General features: G+C 38.8%; 1 protein-coding gene across 1 annotated transcript in view; it reads right to left on the reverse strand.

Annotated features, from left to right (window-relative positions):
- Positions 1–21549, reverse strand: part of LOC127626577 (ras-related protein Rab-26) — a 123369-nt gene that overhangs the window by 54224 nt on the left and 47596 nt on the right. Inside the window, exons 4-5 of the mRNA XM_052102465.1 lie at positions 20089–20155; positions 13870–13922 (exon numbers count right to left, since the gene is read on the reverse strand). Of these exons, the coding sequence (XP_051958425.1) occupies positions 13870–13922; positions 20089–20155 (120 nt within the window). The remainder of the gene's footprint in view (positions 1–13869; positions 13923–20088; positions 20156–21549) is intronic.

Here is a 21549-nt window from a genome sequence, read left to right on the forward strand (position 1 = left end):
ACTTGCTGCATTAATCTAGAATTCAGAGTCTGAACCATCTGCTTTATAAAGGTTGCATTTATATTGGAATGCTGTCAATGTTGTCAAGCTTGTAGAAGCACAATATGCTCCCTTGTGATTAATAGACTAGCACTGCTCTTCTTTAAATCTAGACAGTGTCTCAATAGCCAGACTTCCCATCTGCAATAGCCCAGTGAATTCAGCCAGAGGTGCTTCTGAGTTTGTGTAGAACTGAGTGAAAACTGTTATCGTTCCTTTCCAGTTTGTCTAAAGTGCCAGTCTCATGAACCGCAAGTCACTTGAGCATCATTTCAAAGCTGTTGATACTCTGTGGCAAAAACGAGAGAGACAAACCAATAGCCAAGAGTGTGTGAGAGAGACAGACATGAGGAAGAGAGCAATGAATACTAAACAAGCGTTGTGTGAAAGCAACATGCAATCTTACAAACCACCTGGCTAAAGGCAGCACCATAAGGCTTACACCACTTGAAATACTAAAAGCAGAATATTCTGGCAAATCCAGTTTTCAGCAAATAGCAGACATATGCTCAAAATCTTAAATATAGATCTATGTACTAAACACCGATCTATGTGTGGAATCAGTAAAAACTGTTACTGTTGAGCCATGGTCGTTCAGCCAATATGTTCAGCATTAAAACTAAATAGTTAAATACAGTAGTTCATAGAGCAGCTGAATTCAGTTAAAGCTCTAAGAGGTCCAGCCTGTAAATTTCCTTCCCAGCAAAGGTGTAAACACAAGGTCCCAAATGGCTTGTTTCAGGGGTCAATATATTGTATGGCTAGGAAATTAAACTCTTTAAGTTCATTGTACACATTATAAATTGTTCCAAAGCAGTTTTAGAGAGAGTAGAATGATACCTAACAAACCCCTAGAGAGCAATCCAAATGCAACTAGTCTATGGCAAGAACAAGGGACAAAAATAATGTAATACTGACCTCCTTTTTTTCCATTTTTTTAAAGAATTAGATGATCATAACTAGTGGCCCCTTTACTGTGAGTGTGAGAATAATCACTCTGACTGGCAGTTGCACTTTAAGTGAATATGGGCACAAGCCAACTTTCCAATTCAAAAAAAAAAGGTTTCTAGGTTCTAGGTTTTTAGTCTGCTGATGTTTAGGTAGGTGGCACGAGTCAAATTGACATCCACATGAATGGCCAGACACAGGGTTTTCCAGCAGAACATTGCCCAGAGTATCACACTCCCTCCAGCAGCTTGTCATCTACCCACAGTGCATCCTGGTGCCATCACTTCCCCAGGTAAGCGGTGCACACGTACATGGCCGTACGAGTGACGTAAAAGAAAACAGGACTCATCGGACCAGGTAACCTTATTCCACTGCTTCAAGGTCCCGTTCCGACACTCACGGTGGACAGGGGTCATCATGGGCACTCATACGCAGTGTTGTGACACATTCCTCCTGTAACCATCATTAAAACTGTCTGTGACATGTGCCACAGTAAACCTTCTGTCAGTTCGGACCAGATGGGATAGCCTTCATTGCCCACACATCAATGAGCCTTGGGAACCAAACACCCTGTCGGTGGTTTGTGGTTTGTCCCTCCTCTGACCACTGTCAGTAGGTACTCATCACTGCTGACTGGGAGCACCCCACAAGCCTTGCCGTTTCAGAGATGCTCTGACTCAGTCATCTGGCCATAATAATTTGGCCCTTGTCAAAGTCGCTCAGGTCTTTACTCCTGCATTCAACACGTTGACTACGAGAACTGATTGTTTGCTTACTAGCTAATATACCCAGACCTTGACATGTGGCCTTGTTAGGAGATGATTAATGTTATTCGCTTCACATGTGAGTGGTTATAATGTTTTGGCTCATCAGTTTATGTATCTAATGAACAACCTCAATTTGCTGTATACAGACCCAGTACAGGTTGACCTGAAAAACTATATTACAGCATCCCTCATCGAAACTGGCTTGTGTTTTCATCATGTGTGTGCAAATCCTCTGTGCAAGTAAATCCCTTCCACCGCCTCAAACCCTCAATTTATGCACTCATCTTTTGATTATGGATATCTGTTGGTGGTTTAAAATATTTTGCCCAATCTGAACAAGTGCGCCCTTATCTATACACTGCGAGCCACAACAATTAGCATTTTTATATTAGGGATGCACCAATGTATTAGCCGCTGATATATATATCTGACAATTATTGACCAAATTAAAACCATCTGCAATTGGTTTTAAGCATGGAGATTCCGATATGAAAAACTGATGGTTTATTTATAATTAACACACTTTGAAAAAGAAATATAGAAATAATGATAGCCACAGAATGTAGAAGGGTTGGCACCCCTAAGAAAATTTTATATTTCATTTTTAATCATTCTTGTTTTCACATTAAAGTGAAAAAACATCATCCTAGACATGACAGTTGTGAAAGTGGCACTTACCTATACACAATGAGGTAGAACCATCCAAAACACTTTGAAACCAGCAAATTTTGACTTCTTAGACATTGGTATGGTATCCATTAAGGCTACATGATTGATTGAGTTAAGATTGAAATTGCAAGATGGTTTTACGTGATTACTAACCTTGAAAGCTAATCTTGAAGGGCTTCGGTCAGTAATTCTGTTAGTGTGTAAGCAAGCGGCACCCTCTAGCAGTGTCTATGGCATTATTTATTTCCCATTACACCACAATAGAACATTCAGAACAGTCATCTACGGTTGAACATAGAGAAGACAAAGGAACTATGCTGTTGGAATCAAAACAGGAAAGGTATAGCTGGCCCCCCATATGAACAAGTTATTATAAAGGGTATAAAGATAAAGCAAGTCTCAAATTTTTAATATCTGGGTAAAATCATTGATGACAAACTTTCGTTTCAGGAGAATGTGGACCATACACATAAGAAAACTAGACAGCGTTTAAGTCTACTTAGGAAGCTTAGAAATGTTGGCATTGATAGGAGGATCTTAACTATTGTTTATAGATCTATGATCGAAAGTGTTTTAACTTATATTGTATCATGGTACGGAAACTTAACAATGAGACAGAAGAACAAATTAACACGAGTAATTAATGAGGCAAATAAAATTATCGGCCAAAAACAGAGTACATTGCAAGAGCTGTTTTCACATTTCATAGAGAAAAGGGCACTAGCAGTATATTCAGATCAGACTCATCCCCTCTACTCCTGCTTTGAGGTCCTTTCTTCGGGCCGGAGGCTACGTATACCGTTTGCCAAAAGGAATATTTACAAAAGATCATTTGTTCCATTGGCGGTGACTGTTTTTAATCAAATTCTCAATTGAGGCGTGTACATGTACATGTTATATTAATTTGTTTTATTCATGTATGAGTGCTCAATCATTTATGTTTTATGTCTTGATACCAGTGTCAAAGATGAATTTCTGTCCAGTAAATCTGAACAGACAATAAAGTCAAACAAACAATGGTGTTTTGTTCATTTGGTAACTTTTTATTTTTCCATGATGTGTTTGACATTTCCGTGGAATTGCCCAACATATGAATAGTATAAATTTGTGATGTTCTATTATATACAATACAAACAACAGTAAAATATGAGTTTTTTTTGTTTTGAACTGCAAAATATTTGATATTTAGTTATTTTTTTATCTTACATATATCTTTCACTGTGGCTCTCTTTAAAAATGTGGCCTGACATTGTGTTCAACAGATCTAATCCATGTTCAATAGAATTGTTTTATTTTTAGAACAATAAAAAACATTTGTACCTATTTGAGCAAAACAGTGATCTGATGACAAAATAAGGTAAGTGGCAAAATATCGGTATAGGTCTATTGTTAAAATTTAGTATCGCTCAAAAATGTTCATATCTAGTTCATATGCAAACCCATTAAACTTGTAAAAATGGATGGAAAATCAATTTTAAAAATGGCACATTCTGTGAGGAGCCACAGTTCATACCACATGATGCGATTTAGGTGGAGCTTATTAGCGAATAATATGTGGTTGATTCATTACAAGCCTAACTAAGATGCTGATGGAACCATGTGAAATTCATTTCTCCTCTCTTAATCCAATGTAATCCTATTTAGCACAAAATATGTCAATTATCTCTGTGAGAAATGAAATGGTGCTGTCAGCTAGTGTTGTGCTTTAAATTTGCACTACTGTACAAGGGAGCCAATGTTTATTCAGTGTGCTCCATGCCTTGACAATAAAGAGAAAGCTTAATGTGATGACGCGCTTGCCTTGAAGCACTGCCTGCATCACTGTATTTACATTACATCAATGAAAATACAAAATATTAGCATATTTAGATACGAAAAAATGATATATGTATAAGAGCAACTGACATTAAATATTAATGGATTTATTTATTTTTTTTGACATGCTATACATTTAAAACTATTTTAATTTACATTGTACTAATTATTTTATTGTTATCATGCATGACCTCTTAATTGAGAGACTGCATGGAATATTTATACATTTACAAATGTATTAGTGATGGCAAAAAAAACAACTTTGTGACAAAAAATTTACACTTTCCCTAAAATCTTGATGTTGTAAAACATCCATGGATATGTTTTGCATCAACTAACTAAACATATCTGATAGCTCATGATGTAAAGGCTTTGGTTTTTCATGTCTCTTTTGTTCCTGTCACAGTGATTATCATGGAGTTACATTAATTAACCGGAGCAGCAGAGGTGCAGCTTGAGTGCATCGTTGCAAATGAACAGGTGCCGTTTAGCGCGCACACGCACGCACGTGCACGCACGCACACGTGCACACACACAAACAAATTGTCCCTTATGGTTTATGAGTCAAAAGCAAAAACTAGTTTAGATAAATATGTATGTGGTTGTGCAACCTATGGAAGTAAGAAATGTGTGTTTGCACATTTGAACATGATTGGAGACACAGTTAGAGTACAGTATTTGTTTGTTCATGTGCATGGCAGTGTTACTGCTAAGAAAATTGTCAATGTGGTGTGTGTGTGTGGAAGGGGGGGGGGATCTCATTTCACGGTTTATTTTGCACAGTAACATGACTGACTATTTTGTATATATATATATATATATTTATATTAGTCAGCACATTATTAATGTGAAAAATTACTATTACAATTTTTATAACATTTTCAGAACTTCTTAAACTACTTCAAAGAGATCTCATCCAAAAAATCCTCCATGTGCAGCAGTGACAGCTTTGCAGATCCTTGGCATTCTAGCTGTCAGTTTGTCCAGACACTCAGGTGACATTTCACCCCACACTTCCTGGAGCACTTGCCATAGATGTGGCTGTCTTGTCGGGCACTTCTCAAGCACCTTACAGTCTAGCTGATCCCACAAAAGCTCAATGGGGTTAAGATACATGGCCTCGGGGAAGACCCAGGATTAGGTGGAGAGATTACATCTCCACACTGGCCTGGGAACGCCTCGGGGTCCCCCAGTCAGAGCTGGTTAATGTGGCTTGGGATAGGGAAGTTTGGGGCCCCCTGCTGGAGCAGCTGCCCCCGTGACCCGACTTCGGATAAGCGGTTAAAGATGGATGGATGGATGGGTTAAGATACATAACACTTTTTTCCAATTCTTCCATAAGTCCTGCACCCCGGAGTCTTCTCTTTACTGTTGTACATGAAAGTGGTTATGAGCGGGTAGAATTCAATGAATCTGTCAGCTGAGGACATGTGAGGCATCTATTTCTCAAACTAGAGACTCTGATGTACTTATCTTGTTTAGTTGTACATCTGGACTTCCACATCTCTTTCTGTCCTTGTTTGAGCCAGCTGTCTTTTGTCTTTGAAGACTGTAGTGTACACCTTTGTATGAAATTGTCATGGTTACTGTTGTAACATCCGTTCCCCGAGGGAAGGAACGAGATGTTGTGTCGAATGAAGTGACACAAGGGGTCTTCCTGGGACACCAAACATACCTCTGAAACTGAGAAAAGGCCAATGTCAAGTTGGCATACAGAATTTGCATGCCCCGCACCGGACATATGGGCATAAAGGGAAGCAGGGCAGCGAGTGCCAGTCAGGATTTTGCACTGAGGAGCCGAAAATAAGGTATGGCCATTTACAATGGTAGGTCTAGTGCTGTGGCAGGAGGGACACAATGTCTCATTCCTTCCCTCGGGGAATGGAGGTTACATCAGTAACCATGATGTGCCCCTTCTGTCACTAACTTGACATTGTGTCGAATGAAGTGACACAAGGGGTCCATATAAAAACGCCACACACTGACCGTGTTATGTGAACTACCGAGACAGGTGCAAGCAGGCTACTGCGAGCTGGAGGAAACTGTGTCGGCTGCACGTAGCCATCCCCAACGCCCCCAAAGAGGTGTCACATACAGACCTTAGGTTCCCTGCACCCCTGAGGGGGGGGGAACAGGCACTACATGACTAGCCTGGGAGCAAGCCCGGCAGCCACGCCTTTTCTAGGGAGAGGTAACATGTGGCAAATACACCACAAGGTTTGTGAAGCCGTACGTAGGAAATGGCGCTGTGTTAGGTCCAGCCTAATGAGGGGGGCTCTACAAGCACGGCGACCGGGGCAGACCAAGGGAAACGCAGGTCCACCGACAGGGGGACCGTACCGCATCACATACATCACGGGGAGTTTGCCTGAAAAGGGAACTAAGCCAGTGGAGCCCGACCCCAATACAGAGCACCTGTGACTCGTAGTGGGTCTGGCCGTGAATTGCTCTGCCTAATTTGCTGGCCAGAAGGCTAGAGAGGAGAACATCCAGGGAGCGACGCTTAGTGGCTAACCTGGGATAGAAGGTGCACTGGATCAACTTGGTGAAGGGCGCTGTGTGCAAGTGGAACACTGGTCTCGGACCTGACAAAACATGGGACGGGACCGACTCGACCCTGAGATTGTAAAATCTGGCAAAGGTATTGGGTGTTGCCCAAACCGCTGCTCTGCAGATGTCTGCTAAGGAGGTGCCATGGGCCAGTGCCCACGAGGATGCCACACTTCTTGTAGAGTGTGCTTGAACCTGCAAGGGGGTGGGTACAGCCTGGGTGTGATAAGCTAAGGAAATAGCATCAACGACCCAGTGAGCTAACATCTGTTTTGAGATGGTGAGCAGGTAATATTTCGTTTTCAGACTGGCACTCTCTGCCCCGCTTCCCTTTATACCCGTATGTCCGGGGTGGGGCATTGGCCTTTTCTCAGGTTCAGAGGTACGTTTAGCATCCCAGGAAGACTCCTGTCACTTCATTCGATACAATGTCGAGTGAGTGCCACATGTGCCGTGGTATCCAGGCCATCACCAACTACAGGACAACATCAGTTGCCTGTGACAAAGATGCCTCCCTTCCAGATGCGCTGAATGACTTCTACGCGCGGTTTGAAGTGCAGAACGACGTGGTGGCGAGGAAGACCACCCCTCCTCCCAACGACCAGGTGCTCTGTCTTACCACGGCTGATGTGAGGAAAACTCTACGTAGAGTTAACCCAAGGAAGGCTGCTGTACCAGACAACATTCCTGCCAGAGTGCTCAGAGGATGTGCAGACCAGCTAGCAGATGTTCTTACCGACATCTTCAACATCTCTCTGAGCAGCGCCGTCGTTCCAACGCGCTTCAAGGCCACCACCATCATCCCCATGCCAAAGAAGTCTTCAGTGTCCTGCCTCAATGACTACCGTCCCGTCGCACTCACACAAATCATCATGAAGTGCTTCGAGAGGCTCGTCATGAGGCACATTAAGACCCAGCTGCCCCCTCACTACACCCACTGCAGTTTGCATATCGTCAAAACCATTCAACGGATGACGCCATCGCCACAACCCTCCATCTGGCCCTCACCCACCTAGACAAAAAGGACTCATACGTTCGAATGCTGTTCATAGATTTCAGCTCAGCATTCAACAGAATCATTCCTCAGCACCTGATTGGAAAGCTGAACCTGCTGGGCCTGGACACCTCCCTCTGCAACTGGATCCTGGACTTCCTGACTGGGAGACCCCAGTCAGTCCGGATCGGGAACAGCATCTCCACCACCACACTGAGCACTGGGGCCCCCCAGGGCTGTGTGCTCAGTCCACTGCTGTTCACTCTGCTGACTCATGACTGTGCAGCAATGAACAGCTCGAATCACATCGTCAAGTTCGCCGATGACACGACCGTGGTGGGTCTCATCAGCAAGAATGACAAGTGAGCATACAGAGAGGAGGTGCAGTGGCTAACGGACTGTTGTAGAGCCAACAACCTGTCGCTGAATGTCAACAAAACAAAAGAGATGGTTGTTGACTTTAGGAGAGCACAAAGTGAACACTCTCCGCTGAACATCGACGGCTCCTCGGTGGAGATCGTCAAGAGCAACAAATTCCTTGGTGTTCACCTGGCGGAGAACCTCACCTGGTCCCTCAACACCAGCTCTATTACCAAGAATGCCCAGCAGCGTCTCTACTTTATTCGAAGGCTGAGGAAAGCACATCTCCCACCCCCCATCCTCACTACATTCTATAGAGGGACTATTGAGAGCATCCTGAGCAGCTGCATCACTGCCTGGTTTGAGAATTGCAAAAGATAGTGAGAACAGCTGACAAGATCATTGGGGTCTCTCTTCCCTCCATCAAAGACATTTACAAAAAAACACTGTATCCGCAAAGCAACCAGCATTGTGGACGACCCCACACACCTCTCACACAAACTCTTACCCTCCTGCCGTCTGGCAAGAGGTACCGAAGCATTCAGGCTGTCACGGCCAGACTGTGTAACAGCTTCTTCCCCCAAGCCATCAGACTCCTCAATACTCAAGAGACTGGTTTGACACACACACAAACACGGTCCTGAGTGCACTTTAATTACTGTCACTTTATAACTGTCTGTATACCTCAATAACTGCTATGTGCATAGAACATTATCTCATAGAATGTTATGTTTAAATTTTTAGAAACTGTCATCTTTTTGCCCTACTGTGTACTGGTTGGCGCTGCACTGTCTCTCACTGTGCCTATTGTCCTGTTCATTGTCAGAAATTTCTTGTACTGTCCCGTACTTTTTGCACATGTTTGCACGTGCACTTTATATAGTTATATAGGTATATACACTCACCTAAAGTATTATTAGGAAAACCATACTAATACTGTGTTTGACCCCATTTCAACTTCAGAACTGACTTAATTCTACGTGGCATTGATTCAACAAGGTGCTGAAAGCATTCTTTAGAAATGTTGGCCCATATTGATAGGATAGCATCTTGCAGTTGATGGAGATTTGTGGGATGCACATCCAGGGCACAAAGCTCCCGTTCCACCACATCCCAAAGATGCTCTATTGGGTTGAGATCTGGTGACTCTGGGGGCCATTTTAGTACAGTGAACTCATTGCCATGTTCAAGAAACCAATTTGAAATGATTCGAGCTTTGTGACATGGTGCATTATCCTGCTGGAAGTAGCCATCAGAGGATGGGTACATGGTGGCCATAAAGGGATGGACATGGTCAGAAACAATGCTCAGGTAGGCCGTGGCATTTAAACGATGCCCAATTGGCACTAAGGGGCATAAAGTGTGCCAAGAAAACATCCCCCACACATTACACCACCACCAGCAGCCTGCACAGTGGTAACAAGGCATGATGCATCCATGTTCTCATTCTGTTTATGCCAAATTCTGACTCTACCATCTGAATGTCTCAACAGAAATCGAGACTCATCAGACCACGCAACATTTTTCCAGTCTTCAACTGTCCAATTTTGGTGAGCTCTTGCAAATTGTAGCCTCTTTTTCCTATTTGTAGTGGAGATGAGTGGTACCTGGTGGGGTCTTCTGCTGTTGTAGCCCATCCGACTCAAGGTTGTGCATGTTGTGGCTTCACAAATGCTTTGCTGCATACCTCGGTTGTAACGAGTGGTTATTTCAGTCAAAGTTGCTCTTCTATCAGCTTGAATCAGTCGGCCCATTCTCCTCTGACCTCTAGCATCAACAATTTTTCGCCCACAGGACTGCCGCATACTGGATGTTTTTCCCTTTTCACACCATTCTTTGTAAACCCTAGAAATTGTTGTGCGTGAAAATCCCAGTAACTGAGCAGATTGTGAAATACTCAGACCGGCCCGTCTGGCACCAACAACCATGCCACGCTCAAAATTGCTTAAATCACCTTTCTTTCCCATTCTGACATTCAGTTTGGAGTTCAGGAGATTGTCTTGACCAGGACCACACCCCTAAATGCATTGAAGCAACTGCCATGTGATTGGTTGATTAGATAATTGCATTAATGAGAAATTGAACAGGTGTTCCTAATAATCCTTTAGGTGAGTGTATATAGGTATTTTATATATTTTATTTAGTTGTGTAGTCTATGTGTATGTGGTTCTGTGTTTGTACTATGTTGTTTTTATGTAGCACCATGGTCCTGGAGGAACGTTGTCTCGTTTCGTTGTGTACTATACTAACTGTTCATGGTTGAAACGACAATAAAAACCACTTGACTTGACTTGACTTGAGAAGGGGAATTTCAAGCATTGTATAGCCTTCATTCCTCAAAAGAATGATTGACTGATGAATTTCTAGAGAAAGCCGTTTCTTTTTTGCCATTTTTGACCTTAAGATATGCCAGTCTCTTGCATACTCTAGCAACTCAAAAACAAACACAAATACAATGTTAAGCTTCATTTAAAAAACAAAATAGCTTTCAATTGTCTTTGATATAATGGCAAGTGATTTTCTACCAAATTAACAATTTAGTATGATTACTCAAGGATAAGGTGTTGGAGCGATGGCTGCTGGAAATGGAGCCTGTCTAGATTTGATCACAAATAAAAAATGTCAAATAGTAATTGTGCTGTTTTTTACATCAGTAATGTCTTGACTATACATTGTGATCAGCTGAGTACCACTTTGGTGAATTAAAGCGTGTGTGTGTGTGTGTGTGTGTGTGTGTGTGTGTGTGTGTGTATGTATGCATGCATGTATATATATATAGCCATGGCCAAAAATATTGGCGGTGACATCAATTTTGTGATTCACAAAGTTTTCTGCTTCAGTTGTTGTGGTGTTAATTCACATTGTTTCTAGATTATTGTGCAGACTGATCAGATGTATTTTAAATAAATGCAAAAAGCTTCATTGGACAAAAAAAATTAACTTATTCACAAAAACCCAAATTTCACTGTTTTTTGGTCCTGGCACAAAATGACCAGCTAACATCATTTCACTAATCATATCAGCAGCACCTGGGAAAGTGTGAATGAGTACTAGTCAGGTGAAATCACGCTATCATTCTGATTGGATTATAAGAGCAGACTGATTGCTATAAAAGGAGGGAAGACGTGCTTCCAATCATTGTGTTATTGTTCGCAATGGTTATTATTTTTATTATTAATAATCATTTATTATTGTTATTAAAAACTGCATTAATACATCATTAACTTTTACTGTTAACTTTATATTTTTACTGAACATTGTGTCTGACAATATTTACATTTTCGTACATACGTAAATCCAGATTTTTGGGGTATGTGTGACTGTGTGTGTGTCAGAGAGAGAGAGAGAGCACAAGAGTGAGTATGTGGGAGTGTGAGGGGGTTGTGTGTTTACATGTTCACATATTAATTAGGATCTTTAAAAGCCTGGGGTGCTATCTGTCCCCCTGCACCTCTGTTAATGGTTATAAATAGTGAAAAACTTCAAGATGTATTAATAACTGGCCCAGCAGCTGCAAACCTGCAGGAAAGATGGCCTCAATACCTCTCTTTGATGTTAAAGTCATTAAACTCACATCACTTTTTCCCTTTTCCAAGCCCAAAACTTTTCCCCCTCTATTTTCCCTTTCGTAAATTTACTGCATGGCTGCTGGCGTCCATGCATTTTGATTAAAGTATATTATGAAGAATAAAGAAAAAATCATGCACACTGCTTTTTCTTTTTTCGCAATATTTATTGTGTCCATTGCATCTGCCTGCAACCATTCAGGTGAGAGGTGTTAATGTATTACTGGTCAAGGTACATTTAAACACACACACAAATTGCCTTCTGCAAAGCACATACAGAGTGCAGACTTAAGCCAGAAACAATTTTAGTGTGCAAGTATGCAAATGCACCATAGAATCTGCTAGTTCACACAAATGTCCGCTCTAAGCTTGTTGCGGAAAAGCTGAAAATGCAGCGTGTATTTGCATTGTGTTTTGATTGTCTGGCACATTTCAGAATCCAACGGCACATGAAATCGTGCTTTCATAGCTAGAACCTGTTTTCATTGCTAGAGTATGTTTTGGCCTTTATAGTACACATTATAAGCAGGGTTGGGAGGGTTACTTCTGAAATGTATTCCACTACAGATTACAGAATACATGCTGTAAAACGTAATTTTTTGAGATAAATCAAGTTGATCTTGTTTTAAGGATTTTTAGATATTTTTACAGGAAAACAATACAAACATTTTTATCAAGAATTTTGCCCTAATATCAAAGGTCTTACTAGAAAAAAAAACAAATTATGATCCAATGTGAATTTTCTTGATAAAAAATATGATCGTGCCTGGTAACATGTGCATGTAAAATGGATAGAAATAGCATTTTAGCTTAGCATAAAGCTGACAATTTACACAAGGTTTATTTATATTTCCTCTGCTCCAAACTTATTTCAAACTTACCTCTCTGTCTGCTCGTATGAATGTAACGCATCATAAGAAAGTGTTTCACTACTGTTCAAATGTAATTTGGATCACATCATTTATATGTATAAAATGTTTTCCATCTAAAACGACAAAATATTAAATTAAACAAATGGCAATAAAATGCAAAGTAATCTCTTCAGTAATCAAAATACTTTTTGAATGTAACTGTATTCTAAATACCAATTATTTAAAAATTGTAACTGTAGTGGAATACAGTTACTTATATATTGTATTTGAAATACGTAATCCTGTTACATGTATTCCATAACTCCCAACCCTGGATATAAGTATAAAGTTGAGGTCAAAGTGAAATACCATTTGCAACCCATTTTTTACATTTGTAATCTGACATATTTCCAAGTGATACAGAAAATTAAATGAGGAAAAAAAAAATTATTATCCGTTGGGAATGATTGGATTGTGAAAACAGGGCGTTCCAGAATGGAGTCAGGTGGTTGGAGGGGAGGAGTTAAAAAGTAAAAGGGATCGGTGAAGTCAGCCAAAAAGGAAAGTGGTTTCATGGGAAAAGCAATATATTACATTTTGATGAAAGATTACAAAGACAAACATTTTTTAAAACTTTTAAATAATGTGCACCGACGAATAATGCACAATATGGCCAGAAACATGTACTATCACACAATATTTGATTTCATGTTGACTTTAAGTCTACATTGGATTCTCAAAGGAAGTGTGAATAGTGGTTTTTAACCATAATTTTCATTGCTCTTTTGAAATAAAATAGTTTAAAATACTACGTAGACATAAATAGTTAGAGACATCCTCTAATTTTTACAGTGCAAAGCATAGATTGCCACAACGTAATGGAGGCTCTGCAAAGACACTGATATTAAAGGATGAGACACTGCAAACTATAGGCTATTAGACAAAAATGATTAGACAAAATGATGCTTTTGGTGCACGAAACCTTGACTAACATTATAAGTAGACCTCAGGGAAACATTTAAATGCTACAAAAGTGTCCCTTTACATAGAATGCACTCCAGAGAGAGGAAATTGATAAAGGAGATAATAGAAAAATCTGATTGTATTCTTTAACACAAGTTAACATGAACTAACACAAAAAAAAAACTATATTTTGTTTTACGTAAAAGTTGTATACATTAACATTAGTTAATGCATTATGAACTAACAATGCACAACTGTATTTTTTTAAATGAACATGAACCAATATTATTATATATATATATGATGGCAAATGGGGTCTTTACCCCTAAATGCCACATGAGTCTTACCTGCATGTTGTCGAAAGAAGATTTATTTGTCACATCATAGAGCAGCAAAAGAGCTAAGAAGAAAAGGAGACAAGCCAATCATCACAAATATTCATACAAACACATATACAAAAGATAAAAACTGTACACCTATTCAGAGATTTGATGTTTCTAAATACAAAAAATACTTTTGTCATGTGAAAATGTTTTCATTACTAGAACAGACAACATTCATTCTTGCAATCAAAGAAATGTAATGATGTCTTTCTTGGCCACAAAAGCTTGTAATTGTAAGCACTACAGGCGACTAGAGCTTCCAACATGTGATGTACAGTATTTATTCAATCCTTTATTTGGGATTTGGGGGGGGGGGGCAGGTCCGTGAAGGGCAACCATTAAAGGATAATTACCATCTCTGGTATGCTGAAAGCAAACAACGTCTGGCTGTGTGCTTATACACAAATACACTCACGGAAATGTCTGTTATTCAGCTACAAACAGGAGCAGTGAAGGCCTGAATGAAGACTGTCTTTATCACCTCCAAACAGCTACAGAGTTTGGGTAGATGTGCAAATTAGTGGAAGTTTTAATTAAATCTTTAGCAAGACAGTGGGGAAGTGAAAACTAAAACAAAGACTGTGGTTGTTTCAAACTCTAAGTATTCTTCATGCTGTGCTTCATAAAGTCCATTTGTTGTCCTGCATTGAGTGACAAGAGCACAAACTGCAAGAAGGAATTATAGGAAATGACAGCAGTGTGTAAGAGTCCTGTACCAATGCATCCAATCATAACAGCCCAGGAGTGCGTGAATGTGCACTTGAACTGAATCAAAAAGCGATTCAACTGCTGAGACTGAAATAATTGACAGGATGTTCCCGTGCATCTCAAAAGCTACTGTACATTTGCAGTCACATAGGTTGTGTTTCAAAACTACAATTTTATCACACCATTACACCCCACATGTTTTGACTATATGTTGTGCATTTAATTGCATATTGTATTGTGTTGTAGGCTATATTGTGTATATTAATTTGTGTAAAAGTACAACTTGGTCTCAAAGAATCATGTTACAGAACTATACCTATATTTTTGCAGAACAATTTTTACATGGCTCTTTCCTGGTGAACTGAACATATTGTGGAGTAGCTCAAATGAAAGAGCGCTGCACTTGCAATGCAAAGAACCGGGGGTCCTGATGAGCACGCAAGTCATATATGAGCCGAAAGCGTCACATAAGCACCACAAAATAATGTTTTTTCTTCTTACATTTGCTTTTTATGACACTATCGGTTAGGTTTAGGTTTAAGGTAGGGAGGTTGGTTTTGCTGATTTAAATCTCGATATAGCAGAAAACGTAAACTTTTTTCAGACAGGGGACATTTCACCTCAGAACTGCTGTAAAACACGTAATCTGAAAAAGATTTTAGAACTTCTTAAACTACTTCAAAGAGCTCTCATCAAAAAATCCTCCATGTGCAGCAGTGACAGCTTTGCAGGTTCTCTTGTTTAGTTGTACATCTGGACTTCCACATCTCTTTCTGTCCTTGTTAGAGCCAGTTGTCTTTTGTCTTTGGAGACTGTAGTGTACACCTTTGCATGAAATTTTCAGTTTTTTGGCAATTTCAAGCCTTGTATAGCCTTCAATCCTCAAAACAATGATTGATGAGTTTCTAGAGAAAGCTGTTTCTTTTTTGCCATTTTTTACCTGATATTGACCTTAAGACATGCCGGTCTATTGCATAATGTGGCAACTCAAAAACAAACACAAAGACAATGTCAAGCTGCATTTATCGAACCAAATAACTTTCATCTGTGTTTGATATAATGGCAAGTGATTTTCTAGTACCAAATTAGCAATTTAGCATTATTACTCAAGGATAAGTTGGTGGAGTGATGGCTGCTGGAAATGGGGCCCGTCTAGATTTGATCAAAATTACTTTTTTCAAATAGTGATGGTGCGTTTTTTTTTACATCAGTAATGTTCTGACTATACTTTGTGATCAGTTGAATGCCACTTTGGTGAATTAAAGTACCAATTTCCTTCCAAAACAGCAAAATCCGTACATTACTCCAAACTTTTGGCTGCCAGTATATAAACAATATATCATCTAGTGATAACTAGAGTAAATAATATATATCCTTTGATAATGATTTGGGTTACATTTAATGGAAAACTATGTGAGTCGAGCTCCATGGCACTGCAGAATTTTGACATTGAGCATTGGTGGTGTGTGCATACCTTAGTTTAGAATTTTAGAACGTGCCATACCGTTCGTCAGACACATCTGGTGTGCAACCCCCTTTAAATGTACCTGGTTACTCACACTTTACCAAAGTTGTGTTGAGAAATATGTTTGAAAAGATAGACTATTGTGCAATGAGCAGCCCAATTTATATCTAAAAAAAATAAAATCCTGATATACTGTATACCGATAATCACCAGGAACATCTTCTGATTATCGATGCGTGAAAAAAGCATTGATCCCAAACATAATAAGAAGTGATGTCAGTTTTCCCTCTATATGTCAGTATGGCATATTCGCAAGATAGAACAAAAGCAGAAAAATGCTGCTTCAAATGTAAGCATAATGGCCTGAATAAACAACAAATATGAACAAAGACTCATCACAAAGTGCCTATTCAAAACAAAGTTAGAGTGACACATGTGAGTGGCAGCTTAATAATGACTGCAATTAACAATCATGATGTCAAAACCTTTACAGAGGCCCATTATTATGTTGTTCTCAAAACCCCTTTCAAAGAAACTATAATTTATTACTGACCCAGAAAGTTGGGAGAGAAAGTATTTATATTAGTATTTATAGAGAGATGAAGGCAGAGAAGAGAAAGAGAGAGAGACAGTCCTACAAAACAGCTCACACACTCAAACAAAACTATCCACACACCACAGCCTTCTTAATCTCCAAACTCAAAATACCATTTTATCATTGATATCAACATTCTGTTTGGTTATAAGGTGGTTGAGAATCTATCAAATTAGGTAAAAAACAGAGCTTTCAACCAACATAAATCACTCGCCTTGAAATTAAAGTATACTGATAATGTAAATCAAAGAATAATCTTCATAAATCATTGATTTCAAATCATCTGAATAATAAGGGTTTGTGCAGTAACTCCTGCAAAGCATATCTGAAGAAGACAGACCTAAAGGTGCCCGTATCCTTTACCTCCCATTTTGTATTTGTTTTATCTGATGAATAGAATGATTAGTATTACACTATAGACATTTGGCGATAGTGTGGTGTACTGTTGTTTGCATGTGGTTTCTTCATTCTCACAATATGAAATCTTAACATTTTAAATGCACCTACTAGTTCTCATTTGAATTACACTTGTAATAGCATGTATGGCAAGTGGTAAAGTAAGTTGTGGTGCAATGCCATGTCTCTCTGTGAGCTGGAAGGCACACAGGAATGGCACAGATGGGAGAGGCAGTCTGTGGGCGTCATGAGTACAGTAGTCTCACTTCACACATTGCTTTACTCAATCTCATGATGAATGTAGACCAATATTAGCTTTGCCATTCTTTACGTCTAAGGTGACTTCTTAGGGATGTAGTTATTTGATCTGCATGTATATGTGACATCTGACAGGTTTATTTTTGGAAAATATCTGCCTGCAAAATGTATGCATTTTTATATTATTGAATCACTTTGCATCAATTTAACCAATCAATCACTCTGAGCATTGTGCAAAACACTCAAGAACCGCTTAAGGCAGAGTGAAACGGTGTCAAGTGTGTCTATCTTTAAGGAGAAAAATAACCTAGTTTAAAAGAGTCACAGTAGCTGCCCATTATGAACCAATCAGTCTTGTTTTAAAGTGTAAGTGTCTGCTTTGGTGGGTCTGTCGCACTTGCACTTTGAAAATATTTGCTTAAAGATCACTGAGCATCTGTAAATATCTTTAAAATGTAAAAACATTTGCTATACTTTAGGAATGCAAAATTGGTACTCTGCTACAAAAACATGCATATTGTTATTAGTATTTGTCCTTTTGCTTTAGATGGAGGCCAGTTACATTTCACTGCAGCACTAAGTGTTTCTGTTCAATTTAGATTTGTATGGTTGAAATATAAGCACAAAAGCTAGCTCACTAAGTTGATAGTCAGTGGAGCATCTCTAAGAAGATATACGTTTGGTACAATATATTAAGTGTTTCAAGTGCAATACAGCAGATAAAAGGAGGAGAGAGAGAGATAGAGACAGAGCGAGAGAGAAATTTATGCAGGTCAAAAACATGCCCTGGTTTGGTGTGTTCATGGTTTTAATACAGAAATGTTTTGGCATTGGTACAGTAGCTCATTGCCTTACTATAATATTACAGTATATATGAGAGAGGAGTATTATTGAGAAAAAGTAAATGAGATTTTCATTTCCTGAAGGAAATGCCAGTACTTGCAAGGCAGCAAAAGAATAGTGTTATAGTTTTATGTAAGTTTAGGTTTTAGAGTTTGGTTCTGCATAAATGAAATGCAGCATCAGAGCCGTTTTGCCGTTGTCATGACATGCTGATCATGTATCTTGTTTTCAGTCTGTTGCATGCAAGAATCAACACACAGTCATGCATGTGCAGTATAAAGATGGCTATATAAATGGTTACATAATTGCAAGGGAGACAAGACCAATCACAATTCAGTATGACATTTGGCATAAAGAAAATGAAGCCTGCATTTAGGACCATTAAGATATTTTTGCATTGTTTGTGAGTTTTTTTTTAGGATACTTAAGGGGACAGTTCACCCAAAAATCTAAATTCTCATCTCATCCAAAATCCCATCACAGATGTTTTTGACTTTCTTTCATCTGCTGAACACAAATAAAGATTTTCAGAAGAATATTTCAGCTCTGTAAGTCCATACAATGCAAGTGAATGGTGACCAGATATTTCAAAATCCCCAAATCACATAAAGGCAGCATAAAAGCAATCCATATGACTGAATAACCATGGTTTAATATGTCTTCTGATACCCTAAATCTTCACGTTCACATTTTTCATTTCAGATGTATTGTTAAAAAAAAGGACAAATATTGATTTATCTCACCCAAAGTAATTACATTGCTTCAGAAGACATATTTAACCACTTGACACTTATGGATAATTTTTATGCTGCCTAAATGTGCTTTTTGGACCTTTAATTTCTGGTCACCATTCACTTGCATTGTATTCACCTACAGAACTGAAATATTCTTCTAAAAATCGTTTGTGTTCAGCAGAGGACAATTTACATGTACTATTCCCATTGTTTTCAATGATGATTCTTATTACTGTAACACAGTCCGTTTTTAATGTATTAAGATTAAAAAGATGCTGTTGCACAATCATTTTTCTAAAATAAAATTAGTGAAAATTAAAAAGGCAGTGCCAAGGGAGTACTACTATGATGTCTAAATACTTGACAGTTTACATAATATATCGTTTTACATTGCGGTAATGAGAATTGGGGGGTACAAATAAGCGAAACTGTCATTTATGATAAGTCTCATTACTGTAACACAGTAATTTATTTTATTTTATTGTATTTCAGTACAACATATGCTGTTATAGTAATGTTAATATTATAAAGACCATCCCTTTTTTAGCATTACGGTAATGAGAATTGGTGGCTAAAATTTGACGATTGTCATAAAAAAAAAAAATCACAATCTAAAAAAATCTCAATGCCACTACAAGTAGGCTTCATCTTCTATATGAAAATAGAATTTCTCATTTGTTTCTTATAGTTTATAGTAAAATAGGACCAGGACATTTTCTTGTCAGGTTTTGTGAGAATCACCCAATTTGCTATTCAGTATGAATATACCTAATATACCTAAAACTGGTTCTTTTAGAAAACACTCTAAAAAGTTTGAGGAATATCAATGAGTCACTGTACTAGTATTTGTGTGTCATGATAATGTGCGTGTTTAAGTCGTAAAGAGAGAGAAAAAAATGGACAAAGAAAAAAAGAGTGGTAGCAAATGTCTTAGATGTACCATTTTTAGAATTCTATTCATAAAAGCAATATATATGTCTTGGCAGAGGTTTTGATTTGAGTACTGCACTGAGAAACACCAGCAAATCATTTTGTATATCAGTTCCAACCCAGAAGCAGCAGAAGAAGCCTTTATTTTGTCACACATTATACATTTGCATATATACAGTGAAATATTTTTTTTCACATATCCCAGCTAAGCTGGGGTCAGACAACTAATCTTCATATATTATAATGTAACTCACCATGGGCGTCACGGTAGTAAGCATGCGTCACGCTCCTGAATCGCTCCTGTCCAGCTGTGTCCCAAATCTACAGCGGAAGAGAAGAAAGGAAACTAGGCCTCATCTCTCGAGCTGCCTCATTCAGTCTTCTATTTATTCAATATATCAGATCTGACTATTTATCATAACACTGTAAATGGCACGAAGGTGAAAAGGCTTTAATTATGTTATAATGGCGTGTGTCACAAGACAAGAATGCAGATTTATGGTTAGTTCAAGCCTTTTTACACCATCCACATCCTGATAAGAGCACCTTCATCACACACAGAGACCTGTCGAACAGGGTTATGTTTCACACTGACGAAAGTGAGCATGCAGGCAAGAATGCTGATGTGCAGTGCAGCCTGTTATTATCAAAGGCAGTGAGATATCACGCACAAACATTTAAAAAATATGGCAGCAGTTCTGGGATGACTTTCAGTCAATAAAGGGATAGTTCAGCCAAAAATGAAAATTAGGTCATCATTTAATAAACCCTCATGTCATTTCAAATCTGTATGACTTCTCCTTACATAAGGTGATATAACACAGAATATTCATGCAGCTCTTTTCCATGCAATGGAAGTGAATGGGGACTGATGCTGTTAAGTTCCAAAAATGAAGAATAGGCTCTATAAAAGTAGTCCATACGACTTGTGCTCTACATTCAAATTCTTTTGAAATTATACGATGGCTTTTTGTGTTGAAGAGACCAAAAATGAAGTCATTATTCAACGAATATCTTCCCTTCCAGTGCGCATGAAATTTGAGAGCTGTGGTGGAGGGCAAGATTTTCAGTAAAATAACGACCAAATCATTGGCTCTATTTCTACACAAAACTATTCAATGACTTCAGAAGACTCTGAATATATAAGAATATATTGTCTTATGGACTACTCATATGATGCTTATTTGTTATTTTTGGAGCTCAACAGCATCAGTCCCCATTCACTTTCACAGTATGGAACTTTTCCATACTGTGAAAGTGAATGGGGTTCAAAGCTGCAAGACTACTTTGCCTAGCATCTAATTTTGAGTTCCACGAAAGAAAGTTTGAATGAAAAGTGGGTGAGTAAATAATGCCAGAGTTTTCTTATTTAAGTGAACTACTCCTTTGAGAACAAGATTATGGAACAATGCCAAGCAGCTGCCCCTGTAATGAGTTGATATAAAGTCCAGTCTTGATGTTTGAAAACCTTCATATGGAGACACAATGAAAGCATGTGGGAGGATTACACAGTATTTGCTTTGAGGTATTTGCCCTTTAGACCTGACACAGTGAACAATTCACTGTTCTTCACCGTTCCATAATAAACCCTATCAACAGACGCTAAATTAACATAATTTTCTCCTTGACCGCTCTCTTGGACAAACTGTTAAAAGTCCACAATAATTACACTAACAAGCTTTAAAACAAAGTAACACTATCCACAGCACATATCC

Source organism: Xyrauchen texanus, chromosome 33, assembly GCF_025860055.1.
Source record: "Xyrauchen texanus isolate HMW12.3.18 chromosome 33, RBS_HiC_50CHRs, whole genome shotgun sequence".
In the NCBI taxonomy this organism is placed as follows: domain Eukaryota; kingdom Metazoa; phylum Chordata; class Actinopteri; order Cypriniformes; family Catostomidae; genus Xyrauchen; species Xyrauchen texanus.